Raw genomic sequence first — 22884 nt, 5'->3', positions numbered from 1 at the left:
TTTTGTCTATGTATATACATTGCTCCGTACCCTCTAGACACCATACATAGTACTCCTACACTACCAGATGCATTACCCTGCAATATTCTCAACGGCTTGCATCAACGCCCCTCCGCTCCACTTATTCACTCGTCCATGGTCCGATAATTTACCCACCACCTCAGCAAGTGCAGAAATGGTGGACGCATCTCGCGCATTCCCAACGCCCACGATCTGGCTCTGGATCCAGCTCACAACAGCGGCTCGGGTGATCAACGTCGTGCTACCCCCGACCTGCGTCGATCGGTAAAGCAGATGCAAGATTCGTCTCTTTGCGGAGAACCCGGCGCTGGGTGATTCATAGAAAGAGAGGAGTCGTTCGAAGACATTGGCACGACGGTAGATTTCCATGTCCTGAATACTCAGTTAGCTATATCTATCAGCGAAGAGAGGAAATAGAAGAAGATAGACATACTGCTCCTGTCCGCAGACCCTTGACGAACAAGTCAAGCAGCCAATTGATCTCTTCAAAATACCCATCATCCAACTCGGGTTCATGAAGCAAGATCTTGTCTACCCAATATGTTGCAATCTTCTCCACCTCCCAATACGGCGCTTTTTGGAGAAACTTGTTGACCTTTCCATATAACTTGTGCATAGGATTCGTCAGGACAGACAAGCAGCTGGACGCACATTCGCCCACTATCCAGGGGAGGGGGGCCTCCAAACCAAGCTGTCGGACGGTTTCGAGCAGTTCACCAGTCAACAGGTAAACTGACCGCCACTCGACATACTTAGAATCCTTAAGCTTCATGATGAACCGAGAAAGATTCGTAAATGCTTGTCTCCGAACCTCTTCATGCTCAGAGCAAAGACAGAGCATGAGCTCTGCGATACGGCCCTGTTCCACTGAAACTTCAAGGTCTTCTTTTTCCCACCGCTGGAGCGCATTATGAGTGGTGCCTTCGGTAGGTAGAGCGCCGAAAATTTCTTCCAGATCCGTCTTCTGCTCTTGACTAGGAGGCGACTGAGAGGCTTTCCGCACAGGCTTGCTCTGCTTTTGGATGGTGGCGTCATCGTCATCAGCCTCTTCAGCAAACTTCAACGCCTTCTTCAGGAGTGACTTGACCTTTCTGTTCTCAGTAGCTTCCATGCAGCTGTCTCGGACAGATTTCAACACTTTGGTGTCTTCTCCGGCCTGCTTGAATTTCCCAAGAACTCTGGCAATCCAAGAACCAACAGCATATTCCGCAACGGCATCCCCGCTTTTGATCACAAAAGGCCATTGTTCGAAGATAGCAGCAAACAAAGCACTAACATATCCTGCCTCTGCTGACATAGATCCAATCAAGTCTTGATAGTGGACAGGCTTCTTTGCCAATCGACAAATGCAGTTATCAAAGAATGCCAATTGGTTAGGCAGTTGCTCGGACTTTTCGAAGCTCGACAGAAGCGACGAAAAGGAATTCGGGGAGCTTTGGAGAACAGAGTTCTCCACAAGCACGTTACTCAGCAGGTTTCCAATCTCCTGCAAGGAATCCTTGTCCGTGGCATCAATGAAAACCTTGAAAATCGAGGTAAAAGCCGAATGCGGCATCGACGCTAGGTGAAGAATTAATATAAATATAACACAAAAAGAAGAGAGGTACTAGCCACAGTCACTTACCTGGTTTTTGCCACCAACGTATGGATGCAGACTGTTGCGCGATTTTGAGGGCGCTCTGCAACTGGCCAAGTAACGACTCGGAGTCATCCGAGTTAAGATCTGGCGTTTCCAACCGCTTCAATATATCAACCAAAAGCAACGAAACATCAAAAGTTTCTTCCAATGCAATATCTGGAATGATCTCGTAGAAGCAGGCCAATAGCTCCGCAACAGCTTCCTGCTGCGACAAATCATCCTTATCCGTTCTCTTGTACAAGAGGATGACATCCTTCATAGCAGGACAGCGGCGACAGAACTCCGCAACTAATTTGTCCGTAGCCTGATTCCAAAATGTCTGACTAGAGCCGTGGTCAGCGTTAAATATCTTCAAGACCGCGCGTAACTTGTTAAAGGCGATCGTCAAGATGCGAACCGCAAACAGCGTCACGATCTCAGCATTTTGATTGATACAACGAGTCAATATTTTCTGCGTAAGAGGGCGCGGGAGGATGCTCTCGATAACAACAGAGACTGGTGGCGGCATCGCGGGCAACTTGCCCTTCCAGCCGCAGTTTGCCGGAACGTCTAACTGGATCGTCGAAAAGAGCAATGCTGATTCGGCCATCCATGAAGGCGTAGGCTTCGGGTCTGCAATGAACATGGTCTTCTTGGTGAAGTAATCGGCAATTAACTCTGGCGCAGCCTTGAATATGGCTACCAGCAGTTGAATTTGAGAGCTGTTCATGTCTGGTCGAAGTGTTTGGATAAGATATGAAAGTGTGCCGTTGCGAATCGGTACAGACTCTCTGTACTTGTCGACATGCACAGCGGAATCCAGCCCAAGTTCGATGCAAGCATCGTCCTCGGTCGGTACTGACTCGGGGTCACTTCCGTTGGGATACCAGCCGGATTCCGGCAAGAGAACACCAAGCTCAGGCTTTGTGCAGACATTCATGAGAACCTTGTGCACTGCATCTGCGATGGACACACCCCCAGAGCCTTCTTCGGGCTCCTGGCCGTACCCATAGAGCGTCACGAGTCTCTCCAAGTTCCACCGACTGAAGAATTTCGTCTTAGCCTGTCTAGATAGGGAAGAATCTTGAGCAACATCTCTCTCGGAAGCTTTGATAATATCCAGGATGATATCGCGGGAATCCTTCCTCACATACTCAAAGAGCGCTCTGATCATTTTGTGCTGTTCGAGGATGTCGTTCTTTGCCGACGCTTGCTGGAACCTCAGATTGGCAAGAACATATCGCTGAGCATTCCGTCGAAGAGTAGATCTAAACGATTCATCTCCCGCATCCTCCAGTTGGGCCTTGTTAGGGGTCAGGAACACTTCAAGACGCTTAAAGGTGGTGTGGCGTCTGGAGTAAACCTGGCGAGCTGCCGCACCTCCGTCAAAACTGACAATCTCCGTGAGCAAACGAAGACAGGGAGAGATCAAATGCTCCTTGGACTTCACCGCAGCCATACCACGGTTGAAGAGTTTGAGCTGCTCCTTCTCGAGTAGATATTTACATAGCGCAAGTCCAAACTCGCGGAACTCCAAATGGCTAGACACCGTTTTCAAGAATATAGCCAGAACAGATGGAACGACCGTCAGAAGAGACTCATTGTTGTTGCTGTCTGCAAAGTTCCATGTTTGGATTAAATCGGGAAAACAGACGGCTGCATCGTCTTCTCCCCCGGTGCGAGAAATTTGCGAGTCACAAAAGGCTTTTAGCACATCGCGTTTTTTCGCCTTTTCATTTCCATCCTCTGTCTGGCTGATTGACAATAGGAATTCTTTAAATGTATTGATGCCTTTGTGTCATTTGTGAGTAAATTTGAACATGATATTACGATGCAAAGGGTTTGCGACAAAACGTACCATGTTTGGTCTCAACGGCGTTCTGTTGAAATACCAGCAGATTGCGCAGTTGCGTATGCGATGTTATGGCTGCGCTTTTGTCTGGCTGGCCATTATCAAGCTTTCTCCTTTTAGTTCGAGGCGATTGATTATCGAAGTGTTGCATTTTGGTGGTTGAGGTTTGTTGTAAGAATATTTCTGGATTTGATCAAGATATTCCGCTCCCTTCAGAGTTTTGCGTCGTCTGATTGGCCGACTGTCCAATTTTCTAACGAACTCGTGCAAAGTACTCGGAAGCAAATATTGAAAGAGAAATGCAATTAAAAAAATCAGAGGGAGAAAGGAAATAAAAACAAAGAACAGAAAAAATGACATTGTACTAGTCGTCATCGGCAATGAGAGGGTGCAAAAAATTAAAAATAAAAAAATAAATAGAGGTCCTGCCCGGGATCGAACCGGGATCGTTGGAATCAGAATCCAAAGTGATAACCATTACACTACAGAACCAGCAACTGTTAGAAGTTGTTTGCCCAAGGGCCAAAAATTTAACTTACTAAAACTGACTTTCTAAACTATGATAGCTCTGACTACGCTATCTCTTTAACTCATTAGAAAAGAAGGTTGCTTAGACATGATACATTCATTATATGTCAAATATTTGAAATGGGTATTCACAGTAGTGCTAATATATCATAGGAAACAACAAGGTACAGTAGAAAACAATCTAACCCCAAGTTCCGCCACCACCACCTCTGCCTTGCCGTTTCTGCGCAGAAAGTCGCCAGTCATCTTCTCCTCCGAAGCGGTTATGCAGAGGTTGAATCCGCTCAGCCTTCTTGCGCTTGGACAGACGATCTGTAGGTGCTACCTTGAAGAAGGTCGGCGCTGCCTCCACAAGCCATTTCGGCTCAATGGAGGTAGTGCAATGCATGTACTCTTTGGTCGTAAGGACCAATGTGTGATAGATGACGTGTTCAGACGGCTTGCCAAATAAGGCGGAGCTGGGATGCATATACACGGGTGTGCCTTCCACAAGAGTCTTGTATCCTTCCTGGGGGTCTTTGCGGGCTGCGTTTCGGAAGAATCCTGTGCACATTGCTTGACGCACCTTGATAGTGTTTCGCCCGCAAGAGATGATCCGATGGCGGTATCTGTCCATGATGCCCATAAGCTGCTGACGGACATCCTGGGCGCGGCGGATTTGTCGGGCTTGGATGAAGTTTTCGAAGCACCAAGCATTGTTGAACTTAGAGTTCTTCCACCCATTGTATACATTGAGTAGAGTCAGATGGTCGCCGTGAGGATCGTGGAACTTGGATTTCTTCTGATCCGCTTGTTGCTGTTTCTCTTTTGGACGATAGAAGACCGATTGTACAGAAAGCATAGCAACAATGCTCAGCATCTCCTCGGAGCATCCCATTTCAACCGACGCTATGAGGACCTTGGCAAGCGCTGGTTCCATGGGAAAGTCTGCCATTTTCCTTCCCAGGCGGGTCAAAAGACCCTCATCATCAAGTGCGGACAGAGCATACAACTCTTCTAGAGCTGTAAGCATGGTATTTGTCGGCGGAGGATCCATGAAGTCAAAGTGGAGCAAATCGTTAATACCCATCGCCTTGAGCATGAGAATGGTATGCGACAGGTTTTGGCGTTGAATTTCGGGAATCGTAGTTGGCAGCATTTCGGACTGGTAAGCCGCTTCGGTATATAGCCTGAAACATTTACCAGGACCGGTTCTTCCAGCTCGTCCAGCTCGCTGTTTGGCCTGTGCCTGCGATACAGGAGTCACAACCAGTGAATCCATTCCTAGTTTCGGGTCGTAGGCGTTTTGCTTCACGAATCCAGGGTCAATAACGTAGTAGATTTGGTCGATCGTGATGGATGTCTCGGCAATGTTAGTTGCAATGACAACCTTTCTACCACCGTCAGGTGCCGGTTCGAAAATCCTACTCTGCATCTCACCCGGGAGTGCAGAGTAGACAGGGAGAATGACCAGCTCCGGTACGGTGGGACCTAATGCTTTCATCCGTTCATATAGAATCTCGCAGGCCGTGTCGATTTCCTCTTGTCCAGTCAAGAAAACAAGGATGTCACCAGATGGCTCTGTTAGGTGAATTTGCATGACAGTAATGAGGGCTGCATCAAGGTAATCCGACTCTGGCTCCTTAGAATACATGATCTCGACAGGGTATGTCCGACCAGGAATAGAGAATATCGGACACTGATTGAAGTACTCGGAGAACTTATCAGCATCCAGAGTAGCGGACGTCACAATCAGTCTAAGATCGGGCCTCCTCTTGATAGTCTTCTTAAGCAAACCAAAAAGCACATCCGTTGCAATTGTTCTTTCGTGGGCCTCGTCAAGCATAATCACAGAATACTTCTTCAAGTCTGGATCCAAAAGAACTTCTCTTTGGAGCATACCATCAGTCATATATTTGATTTTGGTTTCTGGGCTCGTGCAATCTTCAAAACGAATTGTGTATCCAACTTCTGCTCCGAGCCTACAACCAACTTCTTCGGCCACACGTTTGGCAACTGACATGGCTGCAACACGACGGGGCTGTGTACACCCGATAATACCACTGTTCCCATATCCACCTTCGGCAAGGTACTGGGTCAGCTGAGTAGTCTTTCCTGAGCCAGTGTCTCCAACGACAATCAACAACTGATTTTCACGGACCGCGTCAAGCAGTTGTTTGCGGAATTTGAAGACGGGCAAACTTTCCCGCTGCTGTTTCATAGACATAGAGGTTCTCTTGCCAAAAGACTGATTCTTGCCCATAGTAACCCTCTTCCACTCAGGAACGCTATCATCTTGCTTGGGTTGCTGAGCAGAACGAAGATCAGCCGCAAATTTACGCTCTTCAGGCGCTACCATTGGGTCCTGCCACTGTGCGTTCAGATCAATTTCGGCAGCTTGCTCGGCAGCCTTATCCCTAGATTCTTGCTGTCGTATATCTCGGCGCTCCTTAGCCAGGCCGGTACCTGCCATAGCAGATCTGTTCAGGGAACCGTCGGGTGCTTTCACGACTCGAATGGGAGAGAGCTCCAATGACATCTTAGTCTGACCAGCCAGGAAAGGAGGCTCGTCATCTCGGACCTCAATGTCAATATCCTCTTCCTCTTCGAAAGTGCCCTCGCCGGTAACGGTGGCATGGTATTCTTCGTCGATATCGGGGTAATCAGCAGCAGAGACAGCACCGGAAGCAATTAATTGCTTGATTTCCCATCTCTCCGGGGATGTCAGGCGTTTGCGGCTTCTCATTGGTCTGCCATCTGAGTCCTCGATAACCGGTACGTCCGAGCTTAGGTTTCCATATCTATCATCATCCGCAGAAGAACCATCAATGCGTTCCATATTTGCCCCTGATGCAAGCCTCCGTTGTGGCACGAGATCCATACCGGACACCTGGTCGACTTCCTTCATCGACAATCCAATGCGCGAACCCTGTATGCTGACAACTTTGACCTTAAGTGGCTGACCGCGCGAGACCAAATCAGACGGATGATTTACTCTTACTCCCTCCTGCATAGCAGAAACATGTACAAGCCCATCCACTTTTCCTTTCACGCCCTGGAGGTTGACGAAAGCACCGAAATCCTTTACTCCCGTCACACGACCTTCGTATACTTTATAGAGAATTGGCTGGTCATCCAACTCAACAGGTGGTCGTCGTCGGAAATCGTCATCATCATCGTAGCGGTCACGTTTTCTTCGTCGTTCGCCATGCCCATTCCGGTACTTCTCGTCTCTGCTGCTATATTTGCCCAATGAACGCCCAAACTCGTCGACGTCGTCATCTCTCCTACTGCGTCGAACGCTGCGTGACCTTGATCGTGAGCGGTATCTGTTATGTCGTGACCGTCCGCGGTCGTAATCATCGTAATCCGGGCTTCTGCTCCGTCTTTTGCGCTCGTCTCTCGTCGACCGACCGTTATCTCCTTGTACTTTCCCTGCTAACCCTTCCAGCATCGCAAATGTATCATCCATAGCATCGGCCTTAGCGTTACTCTCATCAACGGCGTTCCGTTCCTCTTCCTCCCAACTCGGTGCTTTATCCGGCACAGCAAGACCCTTGAACACACGCGCTTTCTTTTCCAACGCACCAAGCATGTCCATATCATCGTCACCGATCGATTCACCCGCTGTTTCCGTTTTCTTTGATTTATACTTCGGATGCATTGTCAGGACCAAGCGGTCGATACTTTCCATCAGACTCTGCGGGAATTCCGCCCCCATGTCCTCGAGGGTTTTCTTGAACTCTGCAAACGAACCGCATGATAGGTGTTGATCAATTACGAATTCTGCGAGAGTTTTGTCGTTGACACCCAAGTGGTTTTGGAGTTCGCCTGTGATTCGCGACACGAGCGAAAAAAGCTCCAGAGACTGGAGGTCGTCCATGGTAGGTGTTGCGGTGATTAGAAAGGAACGACAAGTGAGAAAAAAAAAAAAATAAACAATACGATCAAATACTAAAAGAAATCAGAAATTCACTTGCGAGAGAGTGCGCAAAACACTCAAATCCCAACGTTGACTTGGTGGTTTGTCGCGGTCTCGTCGGCCGGAAAGCTCCCAGTTGCGGAAAATCGTTGTGGCGGCAACTTGCCACCGATAAGATAAGCATTTGGTAGGGAATCAACAGATGATCTACGAAAGGTTCAGTACATGTACTATGACTCCCGAATGCTCCTGAATAGAAAATTCTATATTCTATCGTAATTCGTATATATTGTACATACCGGAGTGGCGAGCGCCTTTATGCCTTCTCCAAAAATGTTATTGTACATCGACGCTTTTTTACAGATCGTCTACCCTTCAGCCAGGAAAGCCCTAGCAGCAGCGCAGACCTTCGTGCGTCTTTGGACACGAGTCTGGTCCAAAGCAGGAACACACAAAGCACACTGAACGTGGAAATGAACCATTAATGGTCGTCTCGAATAAGTGCTTGTCAACCTCAAATCACTTCTTTTGTTAACTCCGTCTTTCAGGCTTCTTCTTATCAGCAATGTCGTCGGGCAAGGAGTCATCCGTAAGATCATCTTCCGGAATGCCCTCTCCTTGAAACGAATCATATTCTGGGCCACCATGAACATTCGCAACATCATCGGATATCTTGATATCTTCCGGAGCGTTGTCCGAGGCGTGATCAGGAGCCTCGTCAGGGACACTGGAATGAGATACTCTGGACGAAGCTAACTCACCAGCCGCGGCAGAGTCAATGTTCGCCTCGGACATTACCCGTTTCTGGTCCTGAATCTGCTTCTGCAGAGCGATTTGTCGGCGAAGAGATGCATCTTTTCTGAGTTTCTTGTTTGCAGAGAACTCAGTCAAGGCTCTGACCATCCGTTCTTCGACCAGTTGCTTGACGTGGGAGGCAAGAGTTCGGTCGGTGAACACCCCACCAATTCGGAAACTCAACCAGGCGTATAGAATGACAGATTTATGCAATATTTCCAGTTCATGCAAATATTGCTTGTCACCTGATACTGGATTTTCCAAGACCTCCAAATTCAGCTCGGGAATGTCCAACAGACGGCCATTGGTATGCTCAGCTATGCACGTTGCAAATGCACGGGAAGCCTGAACACCCCTTGGGTCTCGTAAGTGCATAGGAGCTGCCATCAAAGCTAGCTGATCCTCAACACGTAGGCCTTCCACAGAGTCAATGAGCTCGGCGTTTTCAAGCTGACTCTGAGGGTCACACATAAAAAATAGCGGGCTGACCTGCGTAAGCTCTATCAAGCGCTTGAGGACGTATTGGAAAGGAGTGTTACGCGGGAAATAGGCAGAAAATTTCTGAATGGCAGCATCTGGAGGGAAAAGGCCGGCAACGGTGATCGGAGGAGGTTCAGCAGACAGTGCTTCTTTGATTTGTGGAAGATCAATGTCTTCCAATGAAGTCACGAAGCCAACGTTTTCTTCTTCGCTTTTGGCATTTTTCCCTTTGCCTTGGGTCTGCGCGGCAGAGCGATAACGACCGGCTCGCCCTGCAATTTGCTTAATTTCAGATACGCTGAGTTTTTGGAGACAGCCGGGGAGCCTCTTGATCAAAGTCTCAAAGACAACACGTTTAATACTCCTGTAGATAATAGTCAGAGTTTGATTTGCGGCAAAACAAAACAAGGGCAATCTTACAAGTTAAGACCCATCCCAATGGCATCGCTAGCAACGAGGTAATCGTAATCATTGTTCGGATCGTTGAAAAGACTAGCCTGCTGCGTCCGGATTTCTGCCGGTAAACCTCCGTAGACAATAGCCGCACGTCTCCCGGTGTGTTTCTCAATATCTGCTTTCAATGCGTGAATTCCCAGACGAGAAAAAGCAACCACACAATCACCTTTCTGCAGGTTTCTCAGACTGCCTTCCAAGCTCTTGTCCATGACTCTAAGAGGGTTAAGCCGCTCATAACGGTGAATCTCGAGGTTATCGCCCGTAAGAGCAGCTAGTTCGCGAATAAGAGGTACGGCTCTTGCCTCACCACAAAGATGTAATTCAGTTGCACGTGCTCCAAGAACGGCGCGCGTCCAAGCCCATCCACGTCTGGGATCTGCGATCATCTGGATTTCGTCGATAACGCCAACCTCGTATGTTTTGCCCAGGTTGGCCATCTCGACTGTGTTGCTCACAATTGTCGGAGCCGATCCCTCAGGAATTTGCACATCATCACCAGTGATGAGACTGCAAGGCACACCACTTGCCTTGAACCTTTGATATACCTCCTGCGCAAGGAGCCGCAGCGGCCCCGCATAGAACCCATTTTTGCAACTCTCTAATCGCTTCAACGCATGATAGGTCTTTCCAGAATTTGTTGGCCCGACGTGTAAATGGATTGTCCGTTGCATGGCGCGCGCTTGTCCGTACCATTCTGCTGGAAATCGTAAATCGGCCACCTTTCTCTGATGTTCCAAGTTTGGCAGCGAATACTTCGCAGTAAGGTCTTCCGCGAATAATCGATATTCTATATCCTCTCTCAAACCTGAAAGGCCTCGGATAAGGTAGGTCCTCTGTAGCGACAGTTTCAATTCCCTAAGGGGGGTAGGCTTCCCGCTTAGGGATTTTTCGTCCACCTTACAGGCATTTAACACATATCGTTCAAAATTCGGCCACTTTTCCAGTACCGGATCATCCGGCCCCAGTCCTTGTTTAATCTCGTGTAAGATGGATGCAACGACGACGCTAAAATCTTGAGAGCTGACACTTTTCCTCATTGATTGTGTGACACCACCGAGAGCCAGTCTTCCAGATGGCTGTTCATAAAACAAGATATCTTAGTATAACTGTTCGAAGGGATACAAACTGGTTTCGGAACATACATTTTTAGCATTTTCTAATCGCTGCTTCTTCTTGCTTTGCTTCTGTGCTCTAGTTGATCTCTGCAGCGCCGGCGTTGTCGCAAACGTTCGCCATGCTTCCGGATGACACTGGGGTTGGACAGCGCGAAGCAGCAGGCGATAACTGCCTCTGCAGGCCCATAACTGCATCCCTCCACCCGGTTAAAGTCTTGTATATCGGCTTGAAGGCGGGAATCGGAAGAACCGAGTTGGCGATTGGAACACCGATGAAAAAGCTGGTGCTAAACCGCTTGTTAGCAACCAGGCACTAGCCGTCTCAAGTACTGGAATCGTTCTCGTTAGCGCGTAGTGTATGGACGAATGAGTGGTGGTGATGGATCGCCATTATTTTTTTATCGCTGGCAAAACCGCCGCCACACCGCGTTACCGATCCACCGCCTACCGATTTCCCTTGCGATAGTACGTAGTAGTGGGGGACAGTTTCAGGGTTCAAGAAGAGCGTTTCAAACAGAAAGGGACCAATCTTCCTTTTACTCGTTTAATTCTGTTGTTTTCTCGCTACTCCGTCTGGACGGAGTCTCCTGTCTTCGTACCTCTTTCAGTTCTTTTCCTTGGTCCTCTACAGCTAGTACATTGCCGCCAGGATGGGCACGTCAATCATCAACATCCAGCGCGATAGTAGGTGGCTACACATTGCTTGTTATACCTCCTATTGAATGATTTACTGACTATTCCTGATTGATAGTTATCCTGAATACAATTCGTTATGCAGGAGGCGACGAGGTACTGCATGATCTTCCCCCAATACTTCCTTCCCCTTACCTCCGCATCGATGACGGCAACTGATGGAGGCCCCGTTTCAATGTACAGTGGAAAGTTTTGGTCGTGGATGAGACCAGTCGGAAATTGATTTACAATGCGACGACTGAAGATGACATTCTCAACCTCAATGTCACCAGTGAGTACGAATCTGGGAGAAAACGTTCGCGACAAGGACAGGTCAGCTAATTGGGGTACCCCGCAAGACGTGGAACAGATCGAGCACCGGCGAGAGACAAACCCAGAAATGGATGCGCTTTATATCCTATCACCCATGACGCATATTGTTGATTGTCTGATGGCCGACTTTGAGAGGAAGAGATACAGAAAAGCAAGATTGGTGTGGACTTCAGGTCAGTACTTCCGCAGGAGGTCCAATGCGTCCACTCTGACGTCGCTTCGCAGTCCTCGATCCCCAACAACGAGTTCGGCTGGAACGATCTCAAATGGCGCAAGAACAGATCGTGGAGTTTCGGGTTATGAATATCAACTTCTATCCCAAAGAATCGCACGTGGTGACTTTTCGGGATCCTTGGAGTTTTCCGGTCTTGTTCCACCCCGGCTGTAACCATTTGATTCGGAACCATTTGGAAGAACTTGCGCAAAAGGTGAGAATCTCTGGGTAATTATGGGCGTCTTTTGAACCAGCGCATGTTGCTGACATTGATACAAGGTCGTATCCCTCTGTGGCTCTCTAGGCGAGTATCCTGTGATCCGATACTATCGGCCCCGAGTACCCACACATGAAGCCAGCGTGCTGTGCTCTCATCTAGCGCGATTTATTCAGAATGAGCTGGACCAATTCGCGCAATCTCAACGAGGATACCCACCACAGTCGTCGAGGCCGCGCGGTGTGCTTCTTGTGGTGGATCGTTCTATGGATGTGTATTCGCCCCTTCTCCACGAGTTCACCTACCAGGCCATGGTGCACGACCTGCTGCCGGTTCAAGATGGGGACAAGGTCACATACAAGACAGTTATCAATGAGGGAACCGCTAAGCAAGAACACAAGGAGATGGAGATCAGCGACAATGACAAAGTCTGGGTCGACTATCGCCATCTCCACATGAAGGATGTGCTTGAGAGGTTGGGCGAAGACTTTGCCAAGTTCAGGAGAGCCAATCCTCAGTTTGCGGAAGAGTAAGTGAAATTATCCCATTGTAGGAAGACTGGATGAGTCGTTAATCCTTTACAGAGACGATAAGGCGACCGTCAATACTATCAAGGACATGCTGGCGGGTCTTTCGGAATTCCAGCAGGGCAGAGACGCGTATACACTTCACCTGAACATGGCACAAGAGTGTATGAAGCACTTCCAGGTCCATAAACTCATCGAAGTCAGTTCTGTTGAGCAGTGTTTTGCGACGGGACTTGATGAGAATTACAAAAAGGCCAAGAACCTAGCTTCACAGTTGGTGCAGTTGCTCGATGATGAGGCAGTCATGCGCTCAGACCGACTAAGACTCCTATTGCTTTATATTGTATACAGAGGGGGCTTGCTGGGAGGAGATATCAGAAAACTGATGGCGCATGCACAGCTTTCACCACACGATGGAGAAGTTCTTTACAACATCGGGTTACTTGGAGCGCGGGCGGAAAAGCCGCTCAAGGATGAGAGGCCACCGATACAGCCAGTGTTCCAACGGAAACCTCCAGCTCCTGCTGAAGCTGACGAGACCAGCTTGACTCGGTATGAGCTTAACGTGAAACTGATGCTGGAAGAGCAAATCCGTGGGACATTGGACGCAACTGTTTTCCCATTCACCCGCCCGCCAACAGATGCTGAGGGCATTGCGTCCCAACATACAGAAACTTTTACGTCATCGCAGGCGTCCCTGCGAAGCGCGAAACCAACTTGGGCCCGAACCCGTTCCTCAGCAGATCAACCCAAACAGCGCATTATCGTCTTGATGGCTGGCGGTGCTACCTATGGCGAAGCCCGGGCGTGCTACGAAGCTTCCCAGGCATTTAACAGAGATGTCTTCCTGGCAACATCTCACATGCTCAGCCCCGGTCTATTCCTGCGTCAGCTGGGAGACCTGAGCGTCGACCGAAGGCGCCTGGATATTCCCGCGGAGAGACCCAAACCTACTGCACCGGCTCATCTGTTCGAGAAGGAAGCCCTTCCGCCACAGCCACAGCCACAGCAGCCGATTGCGAAGAAGCCGGCGCCCAAGCTCAATCCACCGGTGTCCAACGCAGTGGCTATGGGGAAGTTGTCTCTGGAGGATGCGCAGGGTGGAACGCCTCCTCCAGGCGCGGACAAACATGAGAAGCACGATAAACACGACAAGCACAAGAAGGAAAAGAAAGAGAAGAAGGAAAAGAAATTCCACTTCTTCCGGTAGTTTTATCGTCTTAACCTTTCGGTTTTAATCGCATATACCACTAATCTTGCTGTACCCATTTCTCTTCTTGGACGGCCAGGACCGTTCGTTTTCGGTTGGTTTTTCTGCTGTCGTCATATTGTTGCGCTACTGTGATACCATGTTTTCCTGTCTGTGTCTTGAAGCATTCTGACGGCGCTGTTCATTTTGTACATTGGTTCTATATTCTATGGTCATAGTTGCAGGCAAGAGAAACCAACTTCTTAATCTTTAATAACTTGATCTATAAAAAACCGGGGTATCACTGTTAAAAGAAACGCAACACAAGTTACCCCAGATACTTCTGCACATCCTCCCTCTGATAAAACATCTCCTTCAGTTTTTCCCCCCTCCTCCTGGCCTCCAAATCCCCCCTCCGAACCTCCTTCGCATTCAACTTCTCTACCCTCGCCGGTCTACTCTTCTCAGCCTTCTTCTCCCTCGCCTTCCTCTTCAGCCCTATCTTCCCCCCGCTTTCTTCGTCATCACTATCACCGTCAGCTCCCAATCCCATCGTATCAGCTTTTAACCGCCCCTTAATAGGTTCCCGGATACCCTCTCGCCCTGGCACGCCCAGTCCAACTCGACTATCGGGGTCCCAGCCGTAGGACGAGAGGTAGCGGAGGCCTTGGCGGGTGCGGTCGAGGTGGGAGGGGGGATGGGAATGTGTGAGACAGATTTGGTGCGCAAGGGAGCTTTCGTGGGGTTTTTCATGGCTGTCATCTATTGTCGTCGTTGTCGTCGTTGTCGTCGTTGAACTGGGGTATAAAGGGAGATTGCAGACTTCGCATATCGCTGGTTGTTGTTCTGCGGTGGTCCTCGTGCTATCGCTGGTCATGCCCTTCGGCATAACAATAGACAAATATTTATCCGCTATACTTGGCCCTGGTATCCCTGTGTTTGGTGCTGTAGTGGTGGCATTGGTGGTGGCATTGGTGGTGTTGAGCTCATGCTCTGAGGAACGAACGAACGGGACGCGCTTGCGGCGGATTCCAGCGCCGAAGACTCGTTGGTCTTCAACGGGAAGGAAGTAGTCTTCGTCATCGGACATCTCTTTCTTTTTCTTTTTTTTTCTCTCTCTCTCTCTCTCTGTGTGTGTGTGTGTGTGTGTGTGTGTGTTTTAATTATGTAGGTAAGTGTGTAAAGGAGTGTTTACTGTAGGCAATCATGTCATACAGGTGGTGGCGTAGTCCGATGCGGAATCCAGACCATCTCTGTCCGCCTATCTGTTGACGTTGTTGTCCTCTCCTACTTTTCATCAACAACAACCACAGCGCAACACCAATTGCACAATGCCCATCCCCATAATCCGAAAGGGGGTTGAAGAGGGCCTATCTTCTATTCCTTATGTCTACACAGTCCTCAGAATCGTACCATGGGTTCTCCTCGTCGCCGCGCTGAAGTACTGGTTCGGCGGTGCTAGAAATCGCTCTGAGCGATTGATGCACTCCAAAGTCGTTATGATTACGGTATTTCTTCCGTCTTAACTACCCAAGGTAGTAGGAATTTCAGCTAATCAGAGATGCAGGGTGGCACATCCGGCATAGGCGCATCAGTAGCCCACGAACTCGCTCTCCGCGGCGCCCAAGTCATCCTCCTAACCCAACACTCACCCTCCGACATCTTCCTCGTCGAATACGTCGAAGACCTCCGCAAATCAACAGGTAACCAACTCATCTACGCCGAGCAAGTCGATCTCTCCTCGCTATACTCGATCCGCACGTTCGCGACGAAATGGATCGACAACGCGCCGCCGCGGAGACTGGATATGCTTATTCTGTGTGCGAACACGGTTGTCCCCTCGAAGGGTGAGCGGAAGATAACTGTGGATGCGCTGGACGAGGAGTGGCAGGTGAATTATCTGGCAAATTTCCATCTACTGAGTATTCTTTCTCCGGCACTGAGGGCGCAGCCGGCGCATCGCGATGTGCGGGTCATTTTCACGACGTGTCCGAGTTATATCGGGGCCGAGTTTGATCTCAGAAAGGCCGTTATTGAGGATAAGCCTGCCAAACCTAACAAGAAGCCTAAAACTGTCACTGCTGCCAAAAAGAAGGACAACGGCCTCTTCGCCCTAAGCAAACTCTCCCTCATGATCTTTGCTCAGTCCTTCCAAGCTCACCTCAATACCTACAAACGTCCCGACGGCCAACCCCCATGTACCCGTGTCATCACCGTCGACCCAGGCTTCAGCCGCACCCCAGGAACCCGCCGCTGGCTAACCGGCGGCTCCCTTTGGGGCCTCCTCCTCTACCTCCTCACCTGGCCGCTGTGGTGGTTAATCCTCAAGTCGCCACAGCAGGGCGCGCAGAGTATTCTGTATGCGGCTATGGAGGCGCGGTATGGGAAGGACCAGGGCGGATGGATGATCAAGGAGTGTCGGGAGGTAGATTTCTCGCGAAAGGATGTGAAGGATGAGCAGCGAGCGAAAGAGTTGTGGGAGTTTAGTGAGAAGCAGATTGAACTGAGGGAGAAGGAGGGGGCTGTTTTGAGGGCGATTGAGAAGAAGGAGAGGGAGGAGGAGGAGAAGCGGAAGGCTGAGGACAAGGGGGCTGCTAAGGATCCGACGCCGGGATCACGACGGAGTCGCAAGGCGAAATAAATTGTAGATTACGTGATAAACTAGCAATCGTTGATAACTTGCATCGTCGAGGAATTGCATAATCAAAACATTGACATTCTTGTTTCAAGTACTAGACAACATCTTTCACAAAAGAGAACTCATCATTTCATAATATTAAGAAGAAATATATCTCTGAACATCTAGTCTATGTCAACTTCGCAAATTACTTATTTTTTAAGAGCAGCGAGCAGTTCCGCCGGCGGCTCCTGGCGGTAACCCTGGGGGTTATTCCGGGTCCAGAGCCAGAGGTCCTCGCAAGCCTGCTCGAGGGTACGCTCAGCAGTCCAGCCAAGCTCGCTGTGAGCACGGGTAGGGTTTGCGGTCAGGTTCAGCACGTCACCGGCACGACGGGGAGCAACCTCGTAGGCGAGGTCGCGGCCGACAGCGGCGGAGAAAGCATTGATCATCTCGTAGACGGTGCTACCCTTGCCGGTACCCAAGTTCCAGGCACGGACACCGGGGTTATTGGCGCGGAGGTAGTTGAGGGCCTTAAGGTGGCCGTTGGCAAGGTCGAGGATGTGGATGTAGTCACGAATGGCGGTTCCGTCGCGCGACTCGTAGTCTACTGCTTGTTAGCCATTGGATCTAGATGTAGGGACAGGGAAAAGGCAAATTACCATCACCAAAGACAAGCAGCTTCTCGCGCTTGCCAGTAGCAACCTGAGCCAACAAAGGCAGCAAGTTGTAAGGAACCCCCTGGGGGTCTTCACCCATGATGCCACTGGGGTGAGCACCAGCGGGGTTGAAATAGCGCAGCAAAGCGCCGTTCCACTTCTGAGCCTCAGCCTGGTTACCAGCCTTGAGGGCGTTGTTGCGTTGAGCGTTGATCAGGTCGGTGATAGCGGTCTCAACGGCGAACTTGGTGTTTCCGTAAGGGTTGGTAGGGCCCAGAGGGCAATTCTCGGGGATGGGGATCATGTCAGGGAAACGGGTAGCGTCACCGTAGACGGTGGCAGAGCTGGAGAAGACGATGTTGGTGACATTATGGCGGACCATGGAGCGCAGGAGGCAGAGGGTGCCGAAGACGTTGACATGGTAGTAGTCCAGGGGCTTCTCGCCCGACTCGCCGACGGCCTGTTGCAAATGTTAATCTACCGTACTCTATATCCTTGTCGCAATGATCCAATGAGTGGAAATGACGCACCTTGAGAGCGGCAAAGTGAATAACGCTGTCAATGTCGGGGTGCGCCTCGAAAACCTTGTCGAAAGCGGTCTCATCGGTCACATCGAGCTGAGCGAACTCAGGCTTCTTGCCAGAGATCAACTCAACGCGCTTGAGAGCCTCGTCGGAGGAGTTGTAGAGGTTGTCTGCGACAACAACTTTGTAGCCAGCTTCGAGCAGAGCAAGGGTGGTGAAGGAGCCAATGTAACCGGTACCACTGTAATGCGAATGCGGGGTGTCTGTTAGTCAGGAGGAACAAAGATAGGAACAGGAACAGGAACAGGAACAGGAACAGGAACATAGAGATGAAGATAATGCATACCCGGTGACAAGAACAGAGCCAGCAGACATGATGATTGTGTGAGGAAAGGAACTGGGTAGATTAGGAAGAGGAGAGAGAAATAGAATGAGGAATCAGAGTGAGAAGGGAAGAGGGAAAGCAGCGACAGTTATATTGGGGGGGGGGCGCAATTTGGTGGGGAACCTCCCGTCTTACCCAATCCGGCAGCTGACGCGGACGAGAGATTTCAGGGTCTTTTTTTATATCTTTTGAATTGAGCGCATTTACTGTTTTGTGCTATTCTGTGTTTATTCAATTCCCCTTTATTTTGTCATTTCAGAGTGACGCTGATCGTCACCAAATCCCTCTTAGAAGGGTCCAGTTCAGCTGGCCGATCTCATTTCGCCGGATGGAGATCGTCGTGGTTTACGATTAGGCTTACGGAATTGGTTCGGGAGAGCAACTGGATTGCCATTGGATTTCACAATATGTATCCTCTGCCAGAGAGGAAAGCATCATGTACAAAAAGTATCGGGCTGGTGCCAAGGGTGTTTCAGAACAGTGACAGATTGGCCCGAGGTTTCATAGACAGTACGACCAGATATCGGAGCAACCATGCAGCAAACCGGACATAACACATTGTTAAGAACTAGAAATAAAAAGGAGAAGAGACAAGAAAAAAAACAGGAATAGAAATGTGAAGCATAATCGTCAACGTCACAAAAAACAAATACCCATATCCAAAAGTTACAACACTGGGCCCTTTTTTCTCCTTATCGTGCCATTCTTGCTGGTCGCCCGAGCCAGTATACAGTAGATAAGCCTTTTGCAGCCAATCTACCGTATTCCGAATTGGTGAGTTCTTGCTCCGGGGAGGGCTCATTCTTCCCTTTCCGGGATTGAGACCACACCCTTAAAAGTAATCAAGCCCCCTCCTGAAGCACACAGGACCCATGTGATGTTGTATGAACAGCTGTCACATGGAGACAAAGTGTGCCGGTCGCACAAAAAGCAATACTAGGGTGCATGTAGCCCGAGACGGATGCGGAAGTTTCAAATATTCCACGTATGTTCGGTCACGAGAGGCTTATTAGAGAGGGCAACCACCCCAGACCCATAAACAGAAAATATTCGCTTCTTTATCCGAGAAGTTCGACGTCAAGTCCAATTGCACGCATGAAAAGGTTGACGTTTCCAAGTCGTTGACTTCCCATATCAGGGGGGAGCGTCTTGCTGTAGTTCACCGTCTCCATGACTCGGTCCCTGCCAAAGTGTTAGAATCATAATTACCAAAACTATAGGGAGTGAGGGAAAGCTTACTTGACTGCAATAACCAAGCGCTGCTGCTGCTCCGGGCTAGCTCCAATACCAACGGCCGCCAAGAACTGCCACACGTACATATCGTCGCCAGCGTTGATGGAAGCAGGGAAGATATCAGCAAGGATGGGCTCCAAAGTATCAAACAACACGTTAAACTTCTCAACCCATTGGTGCCAATCGTGTTCCTCAGCCTGTCCGGCCTCCTTGACAATCTCTGCGCGACTGAGCATCATGGTCAAGATACCCAGTCCGATACGAGTTTTGGACACCGTCTGCACGTGGGTCTGGGCAATGACCAATCCCAGAAGACCGATGATGATGTTAAACGGTGCTTCGCTGACATACATCAAGAGACTGGGCATCACAGCCTGCGAGAACAAGTCAACGGCCTCGCGCACATCTAGCGACGGCGTCTCGCCCGCTGCTTGTTGTGAGCGTCGAACAACATCCAATGTATCCAAGTGAACGACAATCATGGTGAGAATGGTGACCCGCTGTTCTTGGTCGATTTGGCGGAAAATACGGGGGATAGCTTTCTTGCCCTTGGGGTACGAGAGGAACGCGATGAACGGATGCGGGGTGTTGGCATTGGGGACGATCGGCTCCATGACTTTGAGAGCCTGCCATAACTTTTGGTTGAGCGAACGGACCTTCTGGCGCCATTCCATGTGCCGTTGAATCGCTTCAGGATCGTCCTCGTCCGGCGGGGGAGGCATGGTACGCTCCATGTCCTCCATGGCCATCAAATTGTTGTATACATTTTCGATGCTGTTCAGGATGAATTTCCGATCAGTGAGGCTTAGATCGGTCTGTGCCTTCTTAGTGGTCTTGGCTCCCTCCGAGCTCTCAGGACGTTTGATATTGAGCATCGTTCTCGGAGCCTTTGCGTTACTGAAAGAAATCTTGCCCAGACTACCCTCGATGATGAGTTGCTTATTCTTGGGCTTTGCCTTGGCTGCTTCCACTGCCCGCTGCACCTGCTGTTGCATCCGCTGCATGTGGTTGTCGGCGTTTTGTCCGTTTCTCCGCCCGCCGTGGCCACCAAAACGATTACCAGTCTGGAATAAATAGGTTTGCGCAAAGTGACCGAGAGGCTGGTGCGGATGCTGACGAGGAGCACCCCGAATCTGACTGTAGACCTGGTAGTAGAAATCCTCAGCCAAGACAGCCTCTGGATCCGAGTCTCCGACGTTTCCCGCAGCTGCCACCAGTTGCTGCAATTGAATCCGCGTAATGAAATTCTTGTCCTGCGGGGTCATCAAGCCGTTGAACCGCGAGAGGAGGAATATCTTGTGGTTACGCTTCGCACGCTTGGCATCTTCCAACAGGTATGCCATGCGTTGCTCTTCCGGTAGCTGCATCAGCTGCTGCGGATTGGTGATAACCGGCAGAGGATTGTTCGCACCTTGTAGAGCTTGCGGTGGCAGAGGTGGCTGCTGCTGCTGCTGCTGGGGCTGCTGCTGCTGAAGAGGCATCGGGGGCATTGCATGTCGCTGCGGCGGAGGTGCCATATGCTGTGGGTGGAAATTGGCATTCTGAAGGAGATGCAACGGGATGCCGGGAGGTGCTTGTGGAGGTAGTGGATAGGGCTCAGGAACCATCGGCTGAGGAAGATGTTGCAGCAACTGCGCTGGCGGGATGCCTTTGGCCAACTGGGCTTGCAAAATCTCCGGAGGGATCTGCGAGAATATTTCCGGCAACAAAGGCATCTGCTGGGGCGGGTAAAGCGGTTCGGGGATTCCTGGAGGTAGCGACACCGGTGGCTGAGCCAGCAATGCTGAACGAGCACTCGACTGGCGTAGCTGCGCTTCGACTTCTTCCAGACTCAATATCCTTCTAGCCGCCGGTGGCTCGTAGATGGGCTCTTCAGGCTTCTTCGATACCCCCCAAACACTGGATTTGGCCTGCAGGTCGGGAATATACCCGGGGTCCTCGTACTTCTCATACCCTGTCCGCTTGGGTTTTGGTTCTTGAACCGTGTTTGTCTGCGTGATAGTTTCCGCCACGCCTTCGGTCGGATACTGTAGGTTGTAACGGACTTGTTCTTCCCCAAATGCATCGGCCACCTGTGCTGTTCTGCCGAAGAAATCGAAATCCTTGCCTACGGGGCCATCACTATCACCTGCATCACCGAACGTGTCATCGTTGAACGCATCCTGGTCCTCATTGAGTCGGTCACCAAGACCATCGTACGTATCCTCGAAATCGATTCTGTAAAGTACAACAAGAAAGGATTAGCCATTTCATGTTCTTGTTTCTTATCCTAATTCCAAACGAGAGGAACTCTCACGCATCATCATCGTCGTCGTCGCCTTGCTGGCCCGCCGCTCTAGCACGAGCGACTTCGGCAAAGGGATCTGAGGCATCGAAAAACCCCTTTTTATTTGGAAGGGTAGTATCGAAGCCGAAGAAAGACATCTTCGGTCCAATGGCAGTGAATTGAAGGGGGTGGGAAGTGGAAAGCACTCAGCACGACATGGCGTTGGGGGGGAAATCCAATATTCTTGTGGTGCGGGATGAAGTGAGGTCTGATATCAGATAATGCCTGAGGCAGAAGGCGGTGTCGGAGTATCTACTATACTCTGTACTTGTGCTCTTCCTACTTGACAGCTCACGAGTAAATATGTATGTTTCAACGAAAGTCTATGATTGTGGAATCGAGCTAGTTCCGATGAGAATAATCATTCCAATTAGCGACAGGTTCAAGCACTCGAGCTGCTAACAATCTGACGTCCAGAGAGACAGTTCAAGCCAATGCACGACATCAAGAAGTTCTTTCCAGATGAGTCCTAATATCATGGATCGTGCTTTTCTCAACTGAGCTACCACTTTGTGCTCTGTACTCTGAACTCTGTACCTAATAAGTCTCTAAGACAATGCGCCGTGCCTATTGGTTTCCCGGGTTTATGGCCTTGAAGCCTGTATACTAGGAACGGTACGAACTAGACTTCTCACATATCAGGGCACAATTGGAGCTGTAGTTAACGGCGTTCGGATACTCTTGACGCTGGACGCTGGTTTGCCTGTTGCCACCGCAAAGGGCTCCAAACGAGTAACAAGGTATCACCATTGGGGGTTACCTGGATTCAACGAGTGATAATTCGAGCGAAATGATATCAATAGCTTGTCTTCAAATTTGAATCGATCCAGACGGGTTCTATTCTTCAAACATTGAATTTGCAAGGCTGCCGTCCCAGCAATAGGAATCCCAAACCAGTGGATACAGATGATCGTCGTTGATCTGAGCATGGGTATTTTTGACAGAAACGATGGAAGTCAGAACTGTCAGAACCGTTTCTATACTCCGTAGAGTGAATTCTTTTTTTTTTTTTTTTTTCCTTTCTGGGAAATCAGCAGAAGAACGGTGTCTCTCCAACGCCTCCGATGTCTCGCAGTTGAGGCTCGGGTACAGGTGCGTCTGTGTCTTGCGTGGCACGGCCACCTTTTACTATTTTCTTGTCCATTTCATCTTACAGCAAATCCTTCTTCCTGCTGTCGGCATCCTGGAACCACCGCCAGATCCTTTCTGACCCCTTCTATTC

The 22884-nt window shown here is 49.8% G+C and overlaps 8 protein-coding genes and 1 non-coding gene across 9 annotated transcripts; 2 read left to right on the top strand and 7 right to left on the bottom strand.

Moving 5' to 3' along the window:
- Positions 1–72: 72 nt before the first annotated feature.
- Positions 73–3642, bottom strand: EURHEDRAFT_454813 (NPA1/URB1 family protein; the record flags this gene model as incomplete). The annotated part of the gene is made up of 4 exons (XM_040784227.1): positions 73–393; positions 455–1581; positions 1646–3430; positions 3498–3642. The coding sequence occupies 4 exons, from the start codon at positions 3640–3642 to the stop codon at positions 73–75; spliced, it is 3378 nt and encodes a 1125-aa protein (XP_040639448.1).
- Positions 3593–7881, bottom strand: EURHEDRAFT_420689 (putative RNA helicase-like splicing factor (HRH1); the record flags this gene model as incomplete). Its single annotated transcript, XM_040783339.1, has 1 exon — positions 4201–7881. The coding sequence occupies one exon, from the start codon at positions 7879–7881 to the stop codon at positions 4201–4203; it is 3681 nt and encodes a 1226-aa protein (XP_040639469.1).
- EURHEDRAFT_t70 lies at positions 3912–3983 on the bottom strand. The gene has a single exon. It is a non-coding gene; the product is annotated as a tRNA-Gln (tRNA).
- A 285-nt stretch (positions 7882–8166) lies between the features above and the next one.
- On the bottom strand, positions 8167–11124 carry EURHEDRAFT_412038 (ATP-dependent RNA helicase SUV3). The gene is made up of 3 exons (XM_040781803.1): positions 10794–11124; positions 9616–10727; positions 8167–9559 (listed from the first exon to the last, which is right to left on the bottom strand). Exons 1-3 carry the CDS (start codon positions 10959–10961, stop codon positions 8452–8454), a joined length of 2388 nt encoding a protein of 795 aa, XP_040639447.1. The 5' UTR covers positions 10962–11124; the 3' UTR covers positions 8167–8451.
- A 292-nt stretch (positions 11125–11416) lies between these two features.
- EURHEDRAFT_455191 (Sec1 family protein) lies at positions 11417–13939 on the top strand (the record flags this gene model as incomplete). Its single annotated transcript, XM_040784254.1, has 7 exons — positions 11417–11450; positions 11518–11555; positions 11643–11730; positions 11798–11944; positions 11997–12199; positions 12265–12731; positions 12787–13939. The coding sequence occupies 7 exons, from the start codon at positions 11417–11419 to the stop codon at positions 13937–13939; spliced, it is 2130 nt and encodes a 709-aa protein (XP_040639446.1).
- Positions 13940–14106: 167 nt separating this feature from the next.
- Positions 14107–15096, bottom strand: EURHEDRAFT_412035 (putative G-patch domain protein). The gene has a single exon (XM_040781802.1). The coding sequence runs from the start codon at positions 15006–15008 to the stop codon at positions 14247–14249; it is 762 nt and encodes a 253-aa protein (XP_040639445.1). The 5' UTR covers positions 15009–15096; the 3' UTR covers positions 14107–14246.
- On the top strand, positions 15015–16653 carry EURHEDRAFT_412034 (putative oxidoreductase). Its single transcript, XM_040781801.1, has 2 exons — positions 15015–15426; positions 15486–16653. Exons 1-2 carry the CDS (start codon positions 15250–15252, stop codon positions 16557–16559), a joined length of 1251 nt encoding a protein of 416 aa, XP_040639444.1. The 5' UTR covers positions 15015–15249; the 3' UTR covers positions 16560–16653.
- A 94-nt stretch (positions 16654–16747) lies between these two features.
- Positions 16748–18232, bottom strand: EURHEDRAFT_530652 (NAD-dependent epimerase/dehydratase family protein; the record flags this gene model as incomplete). Its single annotated transcript, XM_040787153.1, has 4 exons — positions 18065–18232; positions 17725–17959; positions 17198–17654; positions 16748–17142 (listed from the first exon to the last, which is right to left on the bottom strand). Exons 1-4 carry the CDS (start codon positions 18091–18093, stop codon positions 16748–16750), a joined length of 1116 nt encoding a protein of 371 aa, XP_040639443.1. The 5' UTR covers positions 18094–18232.
- Positions 18233–19161: 929 nt separating this feature from the next.
- EURHEDRAFT_454736 (deadenylation-dependent mRNA-decapping factor PAT1) lies at positions 19162–21760 on the bottom strand (the record flags this gene model as incomplete). The annotated part of the gene is made up of 3 exons (XM_040784220.1): positions 19162–19285; positions 19343–21553; positions 21633–21760. 3 exons carry the CDS (start codon positions 21758–21760, stop codon positions 19162–19164), a joined length of 2463 nt encoding a protein of 820 aa, XP_040639442.1.
- Between the last annotated feature and the right edge of the window lie 1124 nt (positions 21761–22884).

Source organism: Aspergillus ruber, assembly GCF_000600275.1.
Source record: "Aspergillus ruber CBS 135680 unplaced genomic scaffold scaffold00011, whole genome shotgun sequence".
Lineage (NCBI taxonomy): Eukaryota > Fungi > Ascomycota > Eurotiomycetes > Eurotiales > Aspergillaceae > Aspergillus > Aspergillus ruber.
Note: the sequence above shows the minus strand (reverse complement) of the source record. Positions and strands in the feature narration are given on the sequence as shown.